The 23,700-nt window shown below is 38.9% G+C and overlaps 1 protein-coding gene across 4 annotated transcripts in view; it reads right to left on the reverse strand.

The window, feature by feature from the left end:
• NDST4 (N-deacetylase and N-sulfotransferase 4) overlaps nucleotides 1-23,700 on the reverse strand; it is a 107,787-nt gene that overhangs the window by 32,267 nt on the left and 51,820 nt on the right. For all 4 annotated transcript variants that reach the window (XR_006165691.1, XM_033007708.2, XM_033007697.2 and 1 more), the window contains exons 4-6: nucleotides 23,095-23,249; nucleotides 13,980-14,165; nucleotides 12,135-12,263 (exon numbers count right to left, since the gene is read on the reverse strand). Coding sequence is in view for 3 of the 4 variants with exons in the window: in XM_033007708.2 (XP_032863599.1) it covers nucleotides 12,135-12,263; nucleotides 13,980-14,165; nucleotides 23,095-23,249 (470 nt within the window). In the remaining variant the exon portion in view is untranslated. The remainder of the gene's footprint in view (nucleotides 1-12,134; nucleotides 12,264-13,979; nucleotides 14,166-23,094; nucleotides 23,250-23,700) is intronic.

Here is a 23,700-nt window from a genome sequence, read left to right on the forward strand (position 1 = left end):
TCCAATCAATGAGCTAAAAAATAATCCTCTGAGCCAGCTGAACTTTGGGAGGAATGTGCTCAGGTATCTGCTAATGGCAAATAATGGTCAAAATTATTGTTTGGATAAGCATCCATAAATGACTGTTTCTCAGACATTTCTCTTTATAGATGTGCTTAAAGAAGATCTGGTTCTAACTGTGCTTTGAATGATGGAATGAATTATGTCTATTATCATTAACGTGAAACTTCATAGTCTGAAGGTAGAGGAAAGTAAACTCTCTGAGCAATATTGACATTCTCTATGGAAATTACTGCCCAGAACCTTGCACAGAGCAGAGTTGTAGAACAACTGTAAATCATCCCATTTGAGCTGAGCGCTCTTATAAACACTGAATAAGAGTTTTCACCAGAATACTTCCTTGCAAACTGTAAAGAAAGAAATGCTAGGCAAGTTGATATAGATTGGGGATGTAGGAAATTTATAATTTGTTTTTATAACTGTTCTACTGTCGTGTTGCTATTCTAGCAGTTTTATGAAAAGCTGACTGCTCTATGTTATAGAGTATTCATAAATGATGATTAATTAATCCATTTTGGTGGCCTACTCTGAGCAAACAAACCTCAGAGTTAATTTAATTCTCCACTCTTGGTTTCAGAGGAAAAAAAAAAAATACCATTTTCAGTTCACTAGAGGATATAATATTCTCAAATCAGCCACTTTCCAATTAATTTTGAATGGCAAACACAGCAAGGAAATTTTGTTCTTGTCCATTTACTTCTATTAAGGATTCATTTTCAATAATCAGAGAATTCTGAGTCAGCTCATTTTTACCTTAAAGGCTTGCTTCTGACACTTTAATAAATTATTGTATGGTGTGTGCTTGAAGGTAACAGATTCTTTTTCTCTTTACCCAATAACCCTCTTGTTGACACACAGTCATTTATTACTATTTCTGCGATCACATAACTTGCTGGGAAGTAATTCTGATAAACTACCAAAATGCATGGTGTGGAGTATCAGCTTTCATAAAGAAGGAAAATGTCATGAAAAAAAAATAAAGGAGATGTGTTATCCTCGAAATACTTTCTTCATGCTCTGAGTTTCAAGCTAATTAGTTTCTAAATATGCTGCTGAAGGCTTGAGTTTCTGTGGGATAATATTTTCATATACCAGCTCTTTGCAGCTGGGTTAGCCATGTGGGATGAAGGAAAAAAAGAATAATTTACAAAGGGGAGAAAAGATTCAAAAGCCTGAGCCAGGTTGGAGTGGATATAATAATACTCCTGAAGTTGGAAGATAAAAGTGGATTCAACTTTTATGTTTGTATTATAATAATTCTATCGTGTTATCAGTTCTTACAGGACTTCTAGTTGCAAAAGGAAATATCTTTAGGGGAAGGGCTGATTGTGCTGTCGATACAGGCACTTTTGTAGTGTGTTATCTTTCAAAACAAATGTATGTTGGCTGTATTGAACCTTAATACGTGCTGTGGCAGGAAGAAGATAGAAGTGCTTACAATGCCAAACATGCATGGGATGTAAGTATTTCTCTGAATAAAGGCAAAAGCTAATGAATACATTGTGCAGTTTTCCTGCCTGCATGGGTGGCCCTGGCTGGGACGTCCCCAGGACAGCAACCCCACGGTCCTCTCTGCAGGGACAGGCAGCTGGCCGCTCTCTTGTGCTTCACTGGAACATTCACTTAATGCAGAGAAATGGCTCTTTACATTGTCCTGGCAGGTTAATGGGCCCCTGTACAAAGAAGAATAAGGCTAAACTCTCTCTCTTTTTTTCATTTGATTCAGTATGTTTGTGACCATTAAGACAAATTTTGACATAGCTGCTTAATAACAAAGCTCCCTTTTAATTTGATAGGAAAAACATGTCTCTCTTGTCACGTTGGCGAGGGACATGCTTGTCCCTATAGGCAGTAACCTTATGGGTCAAGTACTGACATTTTTGTAGTGAGGAGGTTGCTTGATTTCTCTTTCCTGTTCCTGAAATATGCGGCGATGATCTATTCACGGGGTCCTTAGCAGAACTGCATTATGAATTACTTTTGGATTGCAGTGTATTTCCTACAATGCCCAAGGTTATTTTTTATTCTTTCTACAGTTATGCTCAGAGAAACAAAGCAAATAAAAAGAAAAATATTATTAACACTCCAGATGTTTCATAATAACACTCCCAAATCTCTCGTGGAAGGTATAAATTAACCCCTCTCTGCAATTACTTTTAATATTCTGAAGCAATAACGTGTGATTCTCATCTGTTTTTGTGATGAGTGAGAGCAGGAAATAAGAACAGAATGTTCAAAATATGGTGCATGCAGGACATGCAGAATCTAGATCTAAAAGACTGGAAATGAACCGTAACCCTTTATGGTAAGAGTTTAAAAATGTAAATGCATTTTAGTGGCCTTCAAAATTAAAAGCATCCCATGACACTTACAAAGAATTTGCCTATCTCTGCAACACGTGATCACATCTTGTTCAAAGTTAGAATAATAATGTACCTTATTATGGACTGTCTGTAGCTTCTCCTGAGTTGAGTTCAAAGTTACCTTTCAATCACAAGTCTGATTTCACTCTTGACAACCAAATTCCTGCAAAAGAAGCTAATCTTCCTGAAATTCATATGCCACATTTCATCTCGGGTTAAAGCTTCTTAAGGATGTTTGATTGAAGTAGGAAGAGAAGTTTTTAAAAAGTGTTTCACTTTTCCCTTTTTCTGCTACTTTTCTTTTTTTTTTTTTTTTTCTTAACGTTAAAAATGGCTTGGTCCGTCACTTGCAAACATGCTGTATTTTGTTAGCTCTGTGGACAAAAAAAATTTTGGGCAGGGTACACATATGTCTCTAGATACTATGTGGTGATCAGGTATAAATCTAGAGTAAAGATACATATATGCATATAAAACCAAAATAAAATGCAGGAATGTCCTGTGCAAGTTCTTTAGGGCAGAACTATGAAAAGGAGACAGTGGGAGACTGACTTAAAACACCCCACCAGAAGAAGGGAAAAGGAAGAGTTAGTCCAGCCAAGTTGATGTGTGTAACAAGTACAAAAAGAGAAGCATCTCGTGAATTAAGATACTGGATATAAGTAACTGGATATAAGATCTTTGGTAGAGATCTTCAATTTAACCACCTCTCTAGGGATAGCTGACCTTCTCAACTCAGGCTACAGAAAATCTTAATTCACCGTGTTCAGCCGTGACCGGGACAGAGATGAGAATGTCCTGAGATGGCAGAGGTGTCATTTTAGGTTTCATTTTCTGTGAGCTTTTCCACTGTTTGAATGTGGCCAAAGATTGGGTCATACTTTGCAAGAAACTTTGTCCTTGCATATACAACAAGGTCTACAACTACTTTGGTTTCAAGCATTCACTTGACACTGTCTCTCGGAAGGGTTTTGGTGGCTGCAGACCTCAAATGGGGCTAGAGCAGAGAAGAAAATAGGAAGAGCACTGCAGGAAAGGGGGTGGCAGTATGAAGGATTATCCTTTACATTTTCAAGGTGAACAGATAATGAGAAAACCATGTATGAGACTGGCAAGTAAATACAATTAACTGACTACTCAACTGAGCAAGTGGGTCTCGCTGGTTCGTCTCAAAGCTTGCTGAACTTATTTTTGCTTTAGTGTTTGACTGAGGTGCCTTTTGTGCTGTCACTTTCTGGCTTAAAAAGCTCTCCGGTTTAAAGAGTTGGGATGGGTTTTGGTTTTTTGTTGTGGTTTTTTTTTTTTTTTTTTAGGAGAAATGACTCTCTCACTCTTATTTGTAGAGGTGATAATATTTAGGGCTGTATTTATTAGCTTATCTTGGCTCTTAAACGTTTATGACTGTTTTTTATCGTCTGTGAAGCAGGGGAGTGAAGGAGATGAACTAGAAAACAGATACTGGAAGACCTTGTGGATGCTGAAGAGGTGATATATAGAACAATTTGTAAAGGCATGCTTTAAATATGTCAGAGCATTTCTCAGGAGACTGAATGAAGGGCAATGGTCAGAGAACATGGACTGAACCCATTTAGTTTTGAGCCTGACATTTAGATATGGAAAAACCTCCTTTAAATTTAAACTCCCACGGAGTTCCCTAACTTTTCTTATGAGAAACCAGCTTTTTGCTGCTGAAAGTATCTCAGTTTGAAAACTGTATGTTACGAACATTTTTTCTTTGATTACAATTTTTCATGGTTTATATATTGAAGCAAAGCAGGGGATTTGCTCTGCTCATCCCATTTGCTCGCTCCACCTCATGCTCAGGATTTGTTCATGATAGCAGATGATGTGACTGTGAGTGTGCCTTAGAAAATGTGTTACTCTGGCTCATCACAGATTTCATACCAAAGCTCTGTTTCAAAAGAAAGAAGGTACCTTAATGCAGGTTGATTTTAATGCCAGTTAACTTGTCCTTCTCTACCAAGGTTGTCAAAGACAGAAGTGCATGTAAAGTTGGTTAACATAGGATGGGAAGGTATTAAAAAAAATAAAAAACAAAGGGGCAAAGAAAAGGTATATGATGCAGCACTGGTGAAGTGAACAAAGAGGAAGGGGGATTTTAGAAATATATTCTGGGATTGGATAAAGTTATTCTAAAGGGCAATTCAGCTAAGTAAATAATGAGAAGTGGAATAAAAAAAAAAAAAAAGCTGAAAATAACTGAAATGTTGAGCTCCTTGAAATGCCATCTTTTTTTTTATAGTTATGTAACCAATGAAGCAAACATTAAAAAAAATCTTTGTAAGCACTTCAAAGCGCTGCAAAAAGGTTGTAAAGAATTGGCAAGGTTTAGGAAGAGAGAAGAGGAAATAATGTTGTTCAAAATGGTTTAAAAAGTAAAAACATTTTTAAAAGTCTTAAGTTAACTTTGTTTTTCCTGTTGAAGCAGTGGAATGCTGTACACCTGCAGAAAACCTAAATATTTTTTTTCACAAGGGATTGGGTTGCTACAATGCTGATCAGAGCCAGAGAATTTTCTATCACATTTACATAGCTGGATAGTGTTATATTCATTAGGGATATATATTTATTAGGGATTATATTTATTAGGGACATGGTATTCTACTTGTCTGATACTCTTTGGTATTAAATGTCTGGCTTTGAAGACACTTCTTGAGTAGCAACATACTTTCTTGAGTAGTAAGTTCCTTTCTTGTTTTAAGATCTAACTATAATTAATACAGACAGATGTGCTGTTGTAGCACAGTGGTAAGTCTTGCAAAATGTTTTACTTTATTATGTGTTAGATTAGGCACAAAAGCAGTTTTGTAAAATTTCTTTTAAATTTCTGATTGGTTGAAGTTTTAGATTTTTTTTTTTTAAATTTTTGTTGGTTTGTTTGTTTGTTTGTGTTTTTTTCTCTTCCCTTGGTTATTTCTACTGATTGTGATGGTTTTTCTGCTTTATTTTCACCTCTGACATGGAAGTTCTCATGCTACAACTTTTAGGAGTTCTGTTGTAATTAGGATTTAGTGTAAAACTGATTTTTGATGTTAGTTGTCAAATCACAAAATAAGTAACATTGATGATGATAATAACAACATAACACTGATTGAACTTCCAGGTTTGGTCTGGCAAGGGATAAAAAAAATATTTCAGTTGAATATTTCATGGCTTTTATTGTATCAAACAGTAAAGGAAGACCCCAAGAGCAAAGTAATGTCTCATTTTCTGTCCCAAACTACATGTATTTCTTATTTTTATATACATCTATAGCTCCTTGTTGTTGTTCTAAGCCTCCAAACGAATTAAACCCTTCAGAGAGGAGCTAGATTGATAGCTTTTGAAAGAGTTGCACTATTTAGGTTTATTTCAAACCCAGTCTGATCATTGAGACTTTTTCCACTAACTTTAATGAGTTTTTCTTTGAAGTGTTTATGCAAAGAATAAGTACCCCAAACTCTAGACACGAGCAGATTTCTGTATTAGCTGGATCCTGGAACGGTCTGACTGGGATTCTTGTAACCCTCATTAAAACTCAAAGGAAAGTTGGTTTGATTTCTATCTGTCTGGGTGGAACTTATCCCTCCTCTGCATACTACTAAATCATCTCTGCCAGACATGACTCATCTTTAGGATTCATAAATTAGAAAGTGAAAATATCTCTCTGAGCCACAGACTATTCAGCAGAAGCCATTAAAAAAAGACAACACTCAAACAACAACAAAAAACTTTGGAAGATCCCCTTGACAATCTCACTGCAAACTCTTTATCCTAATGTAATGTCACTTGGGCATTTTCTAATTTAACTGTCTGTGTGGTATTGCTTCATGGAAGTGCAATCATTTTTAGTATATGAGCTTAATAATTATTTATAATACATTTGCTGAAACTGCTAGCTCCAACCTGAGTAATGGATAGGGTTTCTGTAAACCACTTGCTTGTCAAGGCTCAGGAGGGGAGAAAAGAGAATTTGCCAGTAGCCTTCATTGCTGGCATTTTTCAAAGTTAGGGAAGGCTAGCAGATGTTCAGTTCTTGCCTTTTTCAAGGTTTAGTTGCAGGTTCCTTACCTCATGCAAAAAACTTCATTATCTCCCACCTGCTCCCTGCTGAGGCCACTTTGTGAACTTGTCACATGTGAAGTACATGGAATATATACTAACAGAAGTCATAGTGTTGCAGTCAGTGCTACTGTTCACCATTAAGAAGGTTGCAGCGTGACCCTAAATTAGTTGTAAATAAATCCTTCCTATCTGCTACATTATTCTTATTTAGTAAATTTGCTTCCCCACATTTAATTATTCTTGAAATGTGCTTCAGCAATCAAACTAATTGAAAAAATATTTAATCAAAACTTGATTATTTAAATTGTGTTCCTACTTGTGCTTGTTTAGGGGGGATGGTATAAAAGATTATAAATGGATGTCATAACTGCCTAAGGAAACACAAACTTCTCTGTGCTGTCTTTTACAACCCGTCTTGGCTGCTGAAATGCCATTCAAAACACAGCTACAAATCAAGTCACTGTTTTGTGCCTGGAAACCCTGGTCTACATCATCCAGGTGAGGCATTTTCCTAAACAAAGCAGGATCGTAGTGCAGATGCCATGTCCATGCAGTGAAAAGAACCTTGATCTATTACTTGTTTTTTAGCTCTGCGGGGGGCTGTTTCAGTCAGATGTGACTGACCTATTTAGTGTATCGATGCCCATGAAGAGCAAGTGTTAGGTCGGTGGTTACAGGGTTGAAAAGCAGGCAGAAGTCCTCCTGGAATCTGGCACCGATGTAGACTTTGGTTCCGTTGTGCTTGGGCTGCTATTCATGCTAAAGTTTGTTCATCCACTTCTTGTGCATCTGCGTCTCTTCAGAACAGCTTGTGTCACTGCTTATTCACAGCCTTTCAGGTTTCTGTTTCTTTGCCCCTGACATCTCAAGCTAGAAGGCCAGAAATAGCTGACTTTTAGTTTGTTTTTAGACAGCTAAATAGCTGTAATTCAGAGCAAAATATGATGTTGTGCTGATTTTAATCAAGGCACCATGATTATTTCTAAAATTTGAAACAGTCTGAAAAAGACTGTCTTGAAGTGTGTGGGGAGGAAACCTGGAATACTTCTTTTTACCTGCGAATAAAGTATGGCTTTTCACTTCTGGAGCTATGACTCAAAATAACTGTGGACATGAAATGAACTATTCTCAGCTGTACTCTTGTCCTCCCTAACTAGTGAATAGATATGGTACTGGTTGGTGTAAAGGGGCAACTGTTGGACTGGTAAGATGAAGCAAGGAAGATGGTGATGGATGGTGAAGGGGAAGAGGGGCCAAACTGTGAAGCACCTCTTTGCACCTTTTTAGCTGGTGTTGTTAGTCTACTTCTTAATTAGCAATAGATTCACCTACATGTCCCTCCAATAAGGCAAACTGAAAGTGAAAGCTTTTTGGTTTTAGTGCCCCAACAGCTTCAGTCATTTCCATTCGGCATAAGAGGAGATGCCTTACAGCAGCGATGCCTTGTGTGTAGGTGGGGGTAAGAGTTGTGGAGTGTGCTGCTCCTCTGTATCCACTCATGGAGTAAGCTTATGCCTACATTGCTCCCACCACATAGTGTTTCTGCACATATGGCTCAAAAATATAACAATTATTTTGTACGTCTGTTTTTTAAGTGTCTGAAATACTGTGAGAACTATGTTGTTGCTTTAGAGGGATGTTTTTAACATAAAGTAAATCAGTGGGAAAATGTGAGGATTGAAAGGCTGAAAGGAATGGTGTTGGAGGTCTGCAGAGAGCCAAAGCCTTGTCTGGACTGGCTTTTGGGAACAGTCCCTAAAGTAAACCATCCTCAAAATCAATGTGCAGGCTTTTGATATGGAGGAAACCAGGTAGCTGCCTCCAAAAGAGCAGCCAGGAGCAAAAAGACACTTGTGAAATGTGTGGGAGATCAGCCCTTACAGTAGCTGCTTTGGGAAGACGCCGTTGAACTGTACAGGTCACTTAATTTTTGGTTTAAAAAGTGTATTAGGAATTATTTATGAGTTGGTTTGTTTTTATAGGGAATGTGTCTAAAGCCAAAATGTTATATATCACATCTAACTTGGATTTGTTGCCCAACTGTTGTTAGGCTCATCTACAGCAACATACCAATGTAAAAACTGGTGAAGGGAACAAAAAAAAAACCCACAGAAATGACAGACAGGCAATGACCACAAACAAACTTGCTCAGAAACCCTCTTCTAACTTCTAGACTACTTGATGGTAAAGAAGACACCTCATAAAATGATAAAATTATAGTCTGCTGTAGTTGTAGAAAATGCTGTGTAAAGTGAGCTATTTTTTTGGTGGTGTTGTCATTGTTGCCCCTGTGCTTTTTGAACCAGGCAGGAGTAGTGAATGACACTGCACACCCCAGATAACTAACTGTGTACGGAGATTTCTAACCCAATCTTGGAGTCTGGAATATGATCTTTTATGTTAATAACACACATAATCTGTATGTAACTTCAGTTGTCATGGTAGCCTGACTGTTGTGAGAGCACACATGCATATGTTCTCTTTCTGCAAGCCGAAACAGTTTTATTCCATTTTCACCCTCCAGAAGAGAGCACAGGGCATGTGGAGGGGTTCCTCATCCCCCTTGCAGTATGCACATAGCTCACACTAATGCCGGTGGCAATTGCGCACACGAGAGCCTGGTGAGCAGGAGACTTGTGCAACCACGTGAAAGTAGAATTAATAGGAGCCACACTCTTTCTGCAAATCTCCTCCAGGCTAGATTCTGGCTGGTGTTTTTAAAGAGTAGATGAAAAATGTTTTTAAACCATGTCAATAATGCAAAAATAAACAATGGTAGAGGCAAACCCTTTCCCTTCAAGAATTGAAGTAGGATAACTGCAACGATGTGTAAAGCAGCCTCCATGCTAGGGGACACAGTGCATTCTGGTTAGGGTTTTATTTTATGGATATGGTTTCTACCCAACTACTACATTAGGTATCTCATTCAATATGACTCAACAACAACACAATTTTAAATTATGGTTTTGAAAAAGCCTTTACATTCCCAACAGTTGTTCTTTTCCATAATCCATTTGGAGAGCATGCTCTGGTTTACGCGGTACTGCTCATAGTAAACCCCTGAACTCTGCTCTTGGAAAAGCCCTGAACTGCACAGGTTGATATCTAAATACTAAGGAAGCTTATTAACGAGTGGAAGTGTGTGGAAAAACTTCTAGGATGTGAGATGGGAAGTCTCTTGTTGCTATTCCAGTACACACTGCTGCCAGATTGGAGAACATACCACATCCAAAACATACTTTTTTATTCAACTGAATTTGTGAATGGCCAGTGAAATAGGCACTCTATCGATACTTTTCAGAAGTTACCATAGATTTCAAATACTAACCTGCAAACATTTTCAAATTAACCACCAAAACACTACACCTTCTCTTACACTGAATAAAAGAAAGGTCTTCCCATTTGTTCATTTGTGTGGTGTCCAAACTTGGTATTTAAAAAATGAAAAAGGCTGTATGGATATAGATGATTTTATTTCCTACTCACACCAGTTTCCTTCTGACACAATCCAGGATTTTGCTTTTCCTGTTGTCAGTCAGTGCGTATTTCATAGGGCAGTGTACCAACCTGACTTGAATGATGGGGTTTTGTGGTATATCTTACTTCAGCTCACACATGGTTAAATTATATTTCTTCCTGTCTGAATAAGCTTTTATATTGGAACAGATTCATACTTAACTCAGAGTTAGGGAGGTGCATGTCAGTATTCCACTTGTGTGGCATAGCTCAGTAAAATATCAGTTTTGATGAGGTAAAGATAGAAAATCATAGAAGTGGGAGGGGGAAATCAAACATTAACAGCATAGAAAATCTGTGCTTTTCAAATACCACCCAATATTACATAGGATTATCTGATTCCATTTGGAGTTCAATAATAACCTTTAAAATAATTTTTAAACTAATTGAAGAGCTACCCTTCCCCATAGCCTCAGCCTGTCTTTGGAAAGGACATTTGGATGTAATTGTTTAAAAGATCCAAAGGCTGAAATTTCTAATAAGCAACTATGAGCTTGCGCCTTCTTTCTTACTTGCTGACAGTAAGCAAGAAAAATCTGAAATTAAGGAAAAGGCAAGTTGTAGGGGAGAAGTTGGGGTGGCCTGAGCATACTCACAGGCTTGGACATGGTGCTAGACTGAGGAATTGGGGCACTGCCTAAATCTGATTAAATCCTCAGATAAGTGAAAGATGCACAGGTATTGATCAAAGTATGATAAAACTAAGGATAAATTTCAGTAGCATCCCAAGACGGTGATGAGCCAAGTTATACTTAAGGAAACTATGGGAAGAAAAGCCAGGTTGAGTGAGCTGCAGGTAATAGAGAGACAGGAAAAGAACAGGGATATTTTTTATTCTCAAATTAGGTGTCACCTGTATGGTACAGAAAAATTCCTAATAGAAATGTCCCATTTATTTAAGCCCACTGAATCTTTGACTCAAATGCCAACTTAGCTCCTCAGCCAAAATTTTCACCTAATTATATAATATCGAAATCTATATTTAGGTCTCTAAATAAAAGTGACCTGGATTTGAGAGTTAGCTCCACATGAAGTTTCTGTAACTCTGCAGAGAAGTCAATGAGTGCTGCAGTTTGAAATCACTGAAAATTAGGCCACCTGGCAAGACACAAGACATTTATCTTGTGAGTAGCATAACTTGTTTGGGTGGAATAGAGAGAAGGGAGGACAATGGCAAAAAAAAAAAATAATTGATATATGATTTATTTTGTTCTTGTCCTTCCTCCTTCCACTTCTAGGCTGCTGTCTTAAATGGTACCAGACTGGTGTTCACAGGCAAGAGAATTGTGACTTCAAAATATAGCATTGGCAGTCAGGTAGCTTTCATCCTTGATCTGTGGTAAGCCCAATCACACCTATGCATCCACCTACATCGTGTTGTCACGTGTGGGCGAATATGTGTATTAGCACGGAGCAGTTCAGACCACTTTATTAGCTGAGAGACTAAACTGTGTGAGAGCTCTGAAAATCATCCTTAAAGTCTGTGGCACTTTTGATTAAACCATATCTATATGTGTGTTGATACATACGTAGGTTTTTTATATGCGCACACATACATATATGTAGTTTATAGCTCACGTAATGTTGATAGAGAAAAAGAAATGCAGCACTGAGCAAAGCAAAAATGTTCATTAGAAAGATATATATACTGCTTGGAGTATTTTTTAGCTGCACAAAACCTATTTTTAAGAGCCAGTGGTGCGGGAATGATATCAAGCCTGAGCCCTGTGGTTTCCAACGAGCTATATCAGGATTGCTTGAGGACCTGAGATTATGGAAAAATGGAGAAGTGGAATAAGATCACACAGTTTTGTCTACCCTCACTGGTTTCTTTCAGTCTCAAGTAGACAAGTCAATACACTCTTTTCTCATGGGGACCGGGCTTCAGGCTGGGAAACAGTATGGAACTGGAACGAATGCATTTTTTGGTAACTTGTTGCATACAGATGTAGTTAGAAATTAGCAGAAGACATTTTGCTCCTTTCATCTTAAACTACTTGTTACCTCTGAGCAAGTGGTCTTGATTTTTATTTCCCAAACAAGATCGAGGAAAACTGATCTCCTTCCCTTCCTCCCTCCCTCCTCCCCATTAGTCAGTGTGTCCGAAAAATAGCAAAAGAAGGTACCTACGGGATTCAAGAGAATGGTGAGGAAGAGTTCGCCTCCTCGGATACTTTTGTCCAGCTCCTGAGGACCCCCAGGATATTCCTTGTAAAAAATAGTGTGAGTGAAAAGGCCACAGGTCTGTCGAGGGAGCACCTGAAAACAAAATAACAGCGCCATTGTGACATTAAGTTCTTTCTGCAAACTTACGCTGGCGCAGCCACCCGACTCCCTCCAGAAATTCAAAGAAACAAAACTGGAACCCTTTCTGCCTCTGCGCTCTGGCGTGTTTATTTATGGGCTCCTTTGTGCCTTCTGTGCTCTTGTGGTAAACAAGCGTGGTCCTGCAGATGTGGAGATTTCCAGATGCCAGCTTTGAAAAGCTGCGACACACACGCGCTGAGCTTTCATGCAGACCGTTTTATGCAGCTCATACACTCATAATAAGTGTTTGTTTCCTGGCACTTGGAAAAGGAAGAAAACAAAAAGCCAAACCTCTCTTCCCCTAGCAAGGTTTGTTTATTAGCAGATAAATAGTGCTTCCTGACTGTCTTCGCTATCTCAGGTAATTAATCTTGCTGTTCTTGAGACACTGAACTGAATTTGTATTCAAGGCTACACACCACAAAAGACCTGTTGCTTCTTACTTTCCTCAGTCCTGAAAACCACACTGAGCCCCTCGTTCCTGTTTGTGAAACATGTACGGGGCTGGAGGGATGCTCGCGTGAGACCAGCCTGAGGTCAGCTCCCCATCCCGTCATAAATCAATAAGTCGCGTGTCAGAAACAAGTCAGCTAGCAGGTGTGGGAAAACACACTCGTCCTGGAGAACTAGATGGTTTAGTTACATTATTAGCTAGGTACTATCAGAGGGCTCTGGTAAAGTAAAGATGACAACTGTCAGAGCTTATGAGTATTGTCTATTCCATGCAGAGACATAATTCACCTGGAAAAGGCCTTTTGCTTCCCTCCAGTCAGTTTTTGCTTTTCTACTCAGTGGAAACCACAAATAAAACCTACATTCAGCAGAGCATTTTAATACATGTGTAAGTGCACTGCTAAATTTGAGTTTATTCTGGCAATAATTGGACTCTGCGCATTAACTTCTTGATTTTAAGATGTTCCTTTTGTCTTGTTTAGGGGTTCACAATTTTGACTTTATGTGCACAGGCAATATTCAAGTCAGCTGGGACTTTAAAACAAGCTGGGACCTGCCCTTGAAATATTTCTAATTTATGCATATTCAATTTTTGTTTCACCTACCTATAGGGTTGCAGCCAGCTGGTAAGACAGGCCAAATAATTTTATACATTTTCCTGCCCTTCATGCAGTGGAAGTGTGCACATGAGGAACTTTCTCTCTCCTTGCACAAACGCGTGGTCAGGAGGAGTCGAGCACATGTCCAGTCCCTGGCTCTGAGAGTTTCAGAAGCAAAGCTTGGAACAAAACCTCGGCCTCGGGGAAATGTCATGCTCGCTGGAGGAGATGACTTATACCTGCTCACCTTCCCGGGTGGTGGATTTCTAATCCTTTCATGCATAAAAATGAACCAGAGGTTGAAACATAGGTCTTAGGCAGTTTAATGACTTTCAAAGTATGCATGTGTGACTCGGTTGATAGTTGATGGGACTACAAGTACATTTAGTAGCTGAGGATTACATTTGCAGTTGCCTGAGTTTGTGTGACTTTTTTTTTTTTTTTTTTTTTTTTTAAAAAATGGCTGCATAACAAATGCACTATTTTGGCATCCTTACAAATCCTCGATCACAGAGAATTTTAATGATTGCTGTAAAACTTGAAGCATTTGGTAAAAATAGCATACTTTTGAATCACTTAAAGTACTATTGCTATGAAGCATGGAAATGCAGTGTACCATGATGCCATTGTGGATGAAGCCCCGTCTGTACCGTGCAGGCTTCAGGTGTGGATATTCTTCTGTGCTGGTCACTCGGATGTGCCAGACCTTCTTCCAGGCCTCGTACAGCTGGATGTGAACCGGGTAGACACCGGAGTGGTGCGGAGCCACTGCGTACCCCATGCCAGTCGGTATGCTGTGCTCCTGCAACCCAGCAGAGGGGGGAATATATTTAGGAACAGAAAAAGAACATGTAATTATTCAAAGCTTTTTTTTTTTTTCCCTGCAAACAGCAGTTTTAGAGAAGCTGTTGTCCTTGGACAGACTTGTGTCTATTTGTATGTAGCACAAGCTAAAAACAGGGGAGAGATGAGGGGAACTGGAATTACGGTTTGATAACTGCAGACTGATAAATAATCCTCTTGGATTATGTTGCGTTACAGTTACATGGGATAGATTTGCCTGCATGATCATTACGTATGGTGTGTATTTTAATATGCATCCTACCTGTTTGGTTCTTTTTAAAGGTAATCCGGTAAGCTGATGCTGCTTACTTACTAAGCTATCAAACAGCATTAGAGCAGTAAACAGATGGAAAAAATTGTCGCAGTGACATATGTGGGATTTTTTGTTTCTTATTTCTGGAATAAGAGCAAGATTCCTTCCTGATTTAATAAAGAAATAAATATCCTCCATAGCTTCTGAATCTACTTATACTTTCCGTGGTATTAAGGTAGTAGAAAAAAAAGCTGGACTTTGACGGACATCTTTTTCGTTTCATAAATATTTATTCAGCCCAGTTTCTATGAAGAAATACGTGCATTTTTGTGAATATAATCTATAGGTTATGTTGAAAATGTCTTCCAATGGCACAGTGAGGTAGTTAATGTGCAGGCAGAAGGAACTAAGGAAGAAGCTTAGCTGTGAGTGTGCTGGGCATGTTCCCTTCACCCCTTGCTGCTCTCCTGCTTTCGTTCTGTTCCCCATCCCTCCTGCTCCTGAGTTAGCGTGGGCTGTCTGAAAACCCCATCTGATGATGAGGCCTGATAACCACATCTATAGACCAGGACAGATTTAAAAGAGAGTAAATTATTGGAAGTGTAAGCTATAGATGTGAAAATGAGGTAATTAGTTTCATTGGTCTGAGTGACTATTCAGAAATGCATCCAGCGTTTATCATCAGCGACTGGCAGGAAGAAAGGCTGTGCTCTGCCTCTTCTCCTGCCAAAGCTCTTTTCCAGCAGGTCCAGAAAAAGCCCTTATCAACCCTCCCACAGCATCTCCAGGTTTCAGGGTGTCCTGCCACTCTGGCTCTCAATGGATCCCTTCCCACGCTCCGGGTGTTTACTGAATTCATTTTACTCCCGGTACTACAGGATACATCAGCTGTTTTCTGGTCATATAAAATTGATGTTCAGAGGGAAATGGCTAAAATGTGAGATGATAATTTTTTCATGTTTTTTTTTTTTTCTCCTTCCTCTTGCCCACATTATCCGAGAACTGTTGATTACTTTAATTCCAGGAACAGCAGGTTTTGATGGGTACATTTAAGTACTTTGCAAGGAAAGGTTTTTAGTTCATTGACAAAAAGTAAGTTAAATCTGTAGGGAACACTTGTTTATATATCGCATAAATGTGACCACTTAAAATTATCCATTTCTTATTAGTAAAGATACTAGGTTACTGGCTGGTCTTGAAAAAAAAAAAAAAAGCAAGCCAAACTCATTATTTCATAATTTACTGAGACCAAAATGTAACTTCTGCTTATTAATGTTGTTACTTAGCTGACAGGTGTGAGTCAGTTTAAGGATGAATTGAGGAATAGCTCTATAATGAGAAGTGTTAAATCACTTTTTTCTCTATTTTTTTTTTTTTTGCCATAAACATAGATAAAGGAAAAAGCTGTATCTAAAGGTTTCTGAAAATTCTGGCCATTTATTATTCTTCCTGAGTAGTCTATGATGCTCACGCTGTCAAATACGCTGTGCTAACTTAAATATACCATATTAACTTGAGTCTACAAAGCTTCACTAAACCTGTGTTAGGGAGTATAGAGACACGTAAATGTAAGGCAAATGTGTCCTGAGCTAGATAATGAACACTGCTCTGAATGGTATGTCCAAAAGTAAGTATCTGGATGAATACATGTAAAATCTTGTTTATCTACTTATTTTTTGCTGCTGGTATTACCATAGCAACAGAATGGTGAAATGGTAATCTGCCATTCACAAATAAAATAAGGCAGCTTTTCATAAGTTCTCAATATAAAAAGCTAATTAGCCTCTGAATAAAACCTGCACACTACATAGTTCATCACACAAATACATGTCAGTCACTCAGATACCCAATATGATTTTAAGAAGAAACAACTGACAAATAATCAGATTTTCTTTGGTCAGTTCCATATTCAGTTACTTGGGTAAATTAAATATTTTATGTCCTCTTCTGGTGATTTTTGTTGCTCTGTTTCCCTTTTTCCTCTCATTTGGTTATTAAATCTAGTTTGGGATTGAGGACTAATGTGTTAAAGGAGGAGTATGCATTTAAATACAAGCTATTGGGCAAAATGGGACATGCCCGTAATGACTATATTTTCCTACATATTGTAAGGAACAATTTCCTACAAATTTTATTAGGTCATTTTTACATTCAAGACTTCCATTGATTTTTTTAATTTCAAAATTTCTTCAAAAATTTTGTGCATGTTTTTGTCTAGTTTGGAAAACTTTTGGCCCTTTTTGGCACTGAGAACAGAAGCATTATCTTCCTTTGCACACTTAAGGTGGGATCCCAGAGTCATGAATTTTGGACAGGTTAAATCTATATTCCTATTTTTACTTGTGCATTAAGAGACTTGCAATTCTAATTCAGATGACAGCATAAACTGAAGCTGCAGCAGCGGATGAGTTCAATATTAAAGGAGAACCACTGTTATAACATGTGAGAAGGGGGTGGAGACAGTTAAAACAGCTGTTGCATTTTTGGCAGGAAATTCCATGAGTTGTCGCTACTTCTCATGCACCGGTTTGCGTCGGGGCGTCGCTGTCTCATGCCTGCACTGATGCAGCACCCAACCCAGAGCAATGGCAATTGGAAACTCCTAGTCCTGCCAGTGCAGCCTGGCTCATCTTTGCACCCGCCAAAGTTCCCTCGCCCAGAGCTCACGTGTAGGACAGGCGCTTCTACGGGTGATCTGAAAGGCTAAAGCAACCCGCCAAGGCTACTTATCTCTCTCAATTATCATCTTCCTTCAAGCAAGTGGCGATTTGCTTGAAACTCATAACCTCTTTTGACATTCCTATTTGTACAGAAATGGGCTGTGTTTGCCATGAGTGAGCACGTGCTGGGTGCACTTATTCTGCATTTGCAACAAACCCCTCTGCTAAAGAAAGGGCAGGTAATGCGGGGTGAACACTGCTTTCCAGAAGGAGGTATATTCTCAACAAGTAAGTCTGCATTCCTATAGCAGATTTCCTGTGAGCAGAAGTTGGAAGTTTGAATAAAAACCAGCATCTGGAAGACTGACCATTTATATTGGTATGATCTTGTCCAACAGAAAAAAAAAAAAAAAACAAAAAACAACAGTTTTTGATTGCACTAAATATTACATGTCCTTGTTAAAATGCACTATGAAATAAAATGAAACAAAACCTAAAACTATTATAACACAACTGGCATTCTGGTTCTTAAAGATCACTGATGATTTGTTTTATAGAAACATCTAGTATTGGCCATTGTGAGAGAAAGAATAAAAAGGCAACCTTTTATTTTAATTTGTCAAATCTTATGTCTACTGAAGGTCTTTTCACAGTCAGTTGAACTGCAGGATTCCCTTTGACATAAAGACTTTTGTCAGGTGAAAATGTTAACAATACAACTGCAAATAAGTTTGCTAAACCTTTGTCCAACAGTAGGTGATATCATAAATGTAGCGCTTTTTAAGATGTTGCCTTCCAAAGTTAAAATATTTATAAAAGCTTCACATATTTTCAGTACTGGGATATATTTCTAATATTGCTGCACATGGGTGAGATTTCATATAAGAGATTATATGTTACTATGTCAGTTTGAAATACTTTGTAAGGTTGCTCTTATTTGGTAAATTAATTTACTACCTTCTTGCTTGTCAGCACTCACAAAAATGTTGTGTTGTATTTTATCCTGTATGGACACACAATTTTTGTTCTCAAGGATTACATTTCTGGCTAATTTTTATGGACTAAGTATTTCAGCCTTCAGACACTTTTAGTTCAATTCTAAACTTTAAAAATCTGTTTAAAAGCTCTCCAGCTAGACCATATGCTTCAGCAAACAAGAGTTGATAGTTTTTGAGATACAGGGACTCTGTGTATTGGTATTTGTTTTCGACGTTGCTTTTCCATGTCCGTGGTACGCTTCCTTGCCATGTGGCTGTACAATGCGCCAAGCAGAGAGTACAAGGGGTCTTAATCAAGGGTTTTTTTTTCTGATGTCGGTGTCAGATCCAGGATTGACAGGGACGCAGGAAAAGCCAGCTTTTCACCAGTCTAATGTAGTATCCTCCCAGATATCACCACGATTCCTGTCCCAGGCATGCTTCGCACTGTAGCAGACTACCAAGAGGTGGAGAAGATGCTGGGATTTAAGATCTTAGGTTTCTGAGGATGTGAAATGAAGAAAAGTGCTCCAGCACTGAGGAAGCTGTGCATGACAATGAAATGCATAGACTCTGCATGTGTGCGATACCAAATAAAGCTGAGAAGGTAGAGTCAGTCTTAGAGATGTGCTGTTGAAGCATGCTTCTGATACAGACAAAAGCCCTAATGAAGGTGGACTTTTTTTGGAAGGAACTTAAGTTTAGATAGATTAAATCATCCTGTCTGCACAGGACAATGTTATCCTTTATATGCAGACCACTTACGGAACATTTTTAGAGGCAATCTCTAGTGGGCTTCTCTCCTTCCCAACATGAACTAGTAATGGGACAAATTAGACCCTCTTTTCACAAGAAGTAGATACTTCACCTTTGATATGTGGTCACTGGTCTTCATTTTATGGGTATTTAATTGGTGTATTAAAAGCTCATGGTTTCTTTGTGGTTTGGGCAGCTCAAAAGTTGTAGGCAGAGGAAGTGCTAATGTGCATCTGTAGTTGGATTATAAACAGGAGACTGAAGCCAAGGAGTGTTACTAGACAGGCTCTGGATTGATTTGTTTGTTCTGTATATGTGTATCTCTGAGTCGATTTGTTTGTTTTGTATATGTCTGTCTCTCACTTCTTTATATCAGATCACAGCTACCTTTTTACAGTCGATCATTTTTGCCCTATCTCTACCGTGCTTTTGGCACATGTGCTCACAAATGAGCACAGAAGATAATCTCTGAGCAAACAAATTGTGAGACAAAATAAAGAGCCTACCTACAGGCTTTGGATTAAATATATCCTACTTGTTTTTGTCAGATAAGGGTGTATAAAAGGGGGGAGGAAGGATAGCTTGTGATTAAAGGATGGCAGTGAAAATTTGGCTTGTTTTATTTTTGGAATAAGTACTATCAGAGACTTCTGCTTGCACAATTTATTTACCTCTCTGTGTATCAATTGCATTGCCTATAAACAAGGGGAATAATACTTGAGATATTATCAGTTTGCAAAATTTATTCCAAGGCTCAATCCATTAGTGTCTTTAAAGGATTTGGGGATGTTCTGATAGGAAAAACCCACAAAATATGATTAAGTGAAACCCGACTGGTAATCAAAATAAAGGTCATTTGCCATTTCCTCAGCCAGGCTCTGAAGCACATCATCCGTATTTACGTAAATAAGATGACATAGGGAAGTTCTGGGTAGTTTGCAACTTACTTTACCAGAGTTAATATCTCTTTCTCTTGTTCATCTGAGGCTGAGGATATCATGAGTGATGGAGAAGAGACATAGCAGCGAGGGCCGCGGGCTGGGGCTATGGATGGGGGCAGCTGTGGGGCCCATCTCTCAGGCATGCCTGGACAAGGATTTTGCCAGAACTTCCCACGCTGCCTGCCGGATCCAGAGCAGTGGGGCAATAACATTTATGAAAGATGTGAGAAAGTCTCTTCTTCTCACCAACTAGGCATGAAACAGTAGAAATGATAAATGTGTCAGTGACACATAAGATAGAATCATTTGGAGGGCTTTTGTTAAAGGCAGTCCCCTGATTCACAAGCAATTCGCCTGTAAGGGAATCCTTTAAAGACTGTTGATTTTATTAAGTCCTGGATAGAGAGGAATACATACCTGCAGTGAACTGAGGGCAACTGGATACCTAATTACCAATTAGTTGCATGTATACAAAACTGTTTAGATATCCAATTTCTACATGTATTTTGTGATACAGCTGTTTGAGGCAGGCTGAAATTGTAAGCCCCCCATTTTATACAGCATCATTATGAGGTATGGATATATCCGTGTAAAACAGAATGAGGTCTTTTATCTAGTTGCAGGCTGTAACACCTGTATTTCTCGCCTGTGTTCAGCAGACTGTACATGTACTTGAGCTCCTGCAAACCAAAGATTATGCATACAGTGTAAATGCAAGAGCCAATAAAAATTATGTTTATGTACTTTCCTAGCTTCATGCGATAATATCCATGAAATACTGTTACAGGTGCACTGCCTTGTGTTTATTAAGCTTGACTTTAATCCACAGTACTCAAGAGAAGGACATTCCTTTCATTAAACCTTTTTCCCCAGTGAGCAACGTCAATCCCAAGCCCGATACTCTCTTCCATGGAGAAACTGCTGACTGTGATGGCATTTGGGTGCAGGTTTCTGGACACTGTGACCTGTTTTAGCTTTCTTCTAAAATGATAAAGCCAGGAGGAGCCAACAGGTCTTGGAACAGAATTTTTGTTGCGATACTTGGGTTCTTAAAGCAACCTTGACTGTTCTTGGGTATAAGGATGTGGTCTCCTATCCTGAAGACCCTGTTACCTTCTTACCCATATTTTTAAAAATGAACAAATAAATACCACATTAGGTGAAGAATTAATGTGATCATACTTCCAAATAATTTTTGTGGCTTTCCTTGCAGAAACTGACACAAAGCACCATCTCTACTTGCAGCTTAAAATGGGAAATACAAAAGAAAATGTCATCAGCAACAAGCTGTGTTCCCCTGAGTATAATATAAAGATATCCTATATCTTTATTTATATAGATAAATAAAACATGTCTAACATGAAGCAGTTTTTCCATGTATTGTTATAGATTTCTAATTTAAATTTGGATGCACACTGTGAAGCCAGAGAATAATGAAAAGGGGTTTGCTTTAACTTTGGAGGACTTATAGCAGTGCAGCTGTAGAACAGGGAGTTCCTTTCCCAAATAAGACATGATGCTGAGGATGAGAAAGCAGGGGAGGATACAAAACTGCTCTGAAGTCATGGCTGGGACCTCTCTGATAGCTATCAGGAAGGCTGTGTCATAACAGGAAGATAAATTTCTCCCACAGAGAGAATTTCACAGGAAGCCTTTTGAAAAGAAATGTTCTCATAAGTAAATTGTACAGCTCATATAGATTCAAGGTTAAGAGGTTGGTACAACCCCTGTCCAAATGTTAGCAGGAAATAAAACTGTAATAACAGCAGCCTTTCACTGACATCAGCTCCTTGTTTATAGGCACCCTAAGGAGTATCTACCCTTCAGTGATGGTAGGGACATGGGCTTTATCTTTCTGTAGTTGAAGTCGCAAACAGATTGTATTACAAGCCCTGTTTTCAGGCTATGCTATAGATTTTACTCCTAAAGGTGGTTTGACCTAAAGGCCCTACTGTTTCCTGAAAATACTAGGAGAATTTCCCCATAGGTTTAAAGATGAATGGACCATGTATTTTTGAGATAGAGATTATTAAAAAAAATTATTCTTGCATTTAAAATCTCAACTATAATTGTGTCTCTGGGCCAGGCTACACACAAGGCACGAACAGGCCATGCCAGGAATGAAGGCTGACAGGAAAGCAGAACTGTGGAAAGGAAAAGAAGTCACCCAAAATGCCTCTGTACTAACACCCTGCCAGCAGGAGATGGGAAGGGGGGAAGTCTGGCAAGAACAGTAAACAGTTAAGCCATTTTTAATGAATTTTTTTTTTTTCTAAAGGTTGTTAGGAAAACAGTTTTGTAAACAAGGGAATAAATTGCTTCCAACTGCTTGTTCAGGCATCTGCCTCTGCTGGTTTCCTGATGCGCCTTGGCTCACGTGAGGGACAGGAGGAAGGGGCAGCTGCTGGCTGGCCTTTCTGAGCAGCAAAGGGCTGAGATTTGTGTTCCCAGAGCAGCAGAGAAAGCCCCACTGTGCCACTCTGCTCTTTTCAGTGGCTCTGGTTGCTTGGCATTCCTATGCTTTGTCAAAGAACACACAGTGTCTTTTCCAAAGCAAGCATTTATAGATTTCAGGTTTTCTTTGTCATGCTCAATAAGCAAGTAGAATTACTCTGAAAGGACTCTAAATGGTTGCCACCTGACCTCAGAGTACAAGTACTCTGAGCTCTGGGTGATGCTAGCAGGATAGCTCTTGTAAGTTAACAACACAAATGAGCAAAAATGAAACATCATTATCTGTAAATATTAGCAATAGGCTGGCTATGTAAAAAAACATATTTTCAAGCACATCACCTGAAAAAAAAAAAAAAACCAAACCACAGTGAAATCCAGCAGCTTCTCTTATTTACTTCATTAGTTTTAAGATTTCTCTCAAACCATACACATTTAGGGTTCACGCCATTTTACTCCCTTCCTTATTTGATGATGTTTGCACCAAACTTCAGGCAGCTGATAACCTGTGTATAAACCCTTTCCTAAAGCTTAAAAGTCCAGCTGATACCTGCTGATATTTCACAGCTTCTGGTTCCTGTGGTCTTGCAAGATTGCTTGGGTGAAGGGCTGCTACCTCTCCAGAAAGCCCATGCCAGTGAAAAAGGCTAAGGCAATATTCAGCCCCAGTTTGAATCACAGAAAGGCTTTTTTGGGGCTGAGTTTCCAATCTTGCCACCTTAATTGCATATCTATGTAAAAATATATACATGTCTATATGTACAATATAGACAAACATAAAAACACCTTGGAAAGCACAGCTATAATACACAAAGGTATCTTAGTGAACATTTTGGTAACTTTCACTCACTATTGCAAATTCTTTGTTGAGGATCATTTGCTCCACCAGTGATGACTCATTATGGAAGAGGTGAGGCTGCATGTGACTCCACATATGGGGAAACCACCAAAACTCATCCACAGATCTCAACAGCAGGTCGTCGCCTTCATCTTCCTCTTCAGTCCCTGCAAAAGAAAGAAAGAAAAAAAGAAAGGTAATAGAAAAGGAACAGCAGAAAACATCCATAACAGTTTTTTAAACACAGAAGAGGCTGCCATAAAACCTGAGGTCCTTGGCCTAGATGTCTCACTGTGCTGCAGACAGGCTCTATCATATCGCAAAAGGAGTGAGGTGAATTACCATGGATGGTAGCTATCCCCTTATATTCCTGACACGGTGTTAACTGACAGTAATTATAACAAGAATTAGTTTTCAAGGTGTGTTCGTTGTGCTGTGTAATGCACCAGGAGTATTTAGAAGTTCAGGCTCACCATGAAGGTGGAGACCAGATGGACTTGTACCCACCTGCTGTGGTCCTGTCAGACCCTGCATAGTTGTAGCTGGCCGAGGTGGCATCACGGGGAGCTGTGTGCCAGAGTCTTGCACACGTGCCCCCCACGCTCCCCCCCATCTCAT

This window comes from Tyto alba, unplaced genomic scaffold, assembly GCF_018691265.1.
Source record: "Tyto alba isolate M040663 unplaced genomic scaffold, T.alba_DEE_v4.0 Super-Scaffold_23, whole genome shotgun sequence".
NCBI classification, from domain to species: Eukaryota; Metazoa; Chordata; class Aves; order Strigiformes; family Tytonidae; genus Tyto; species Tyto alba.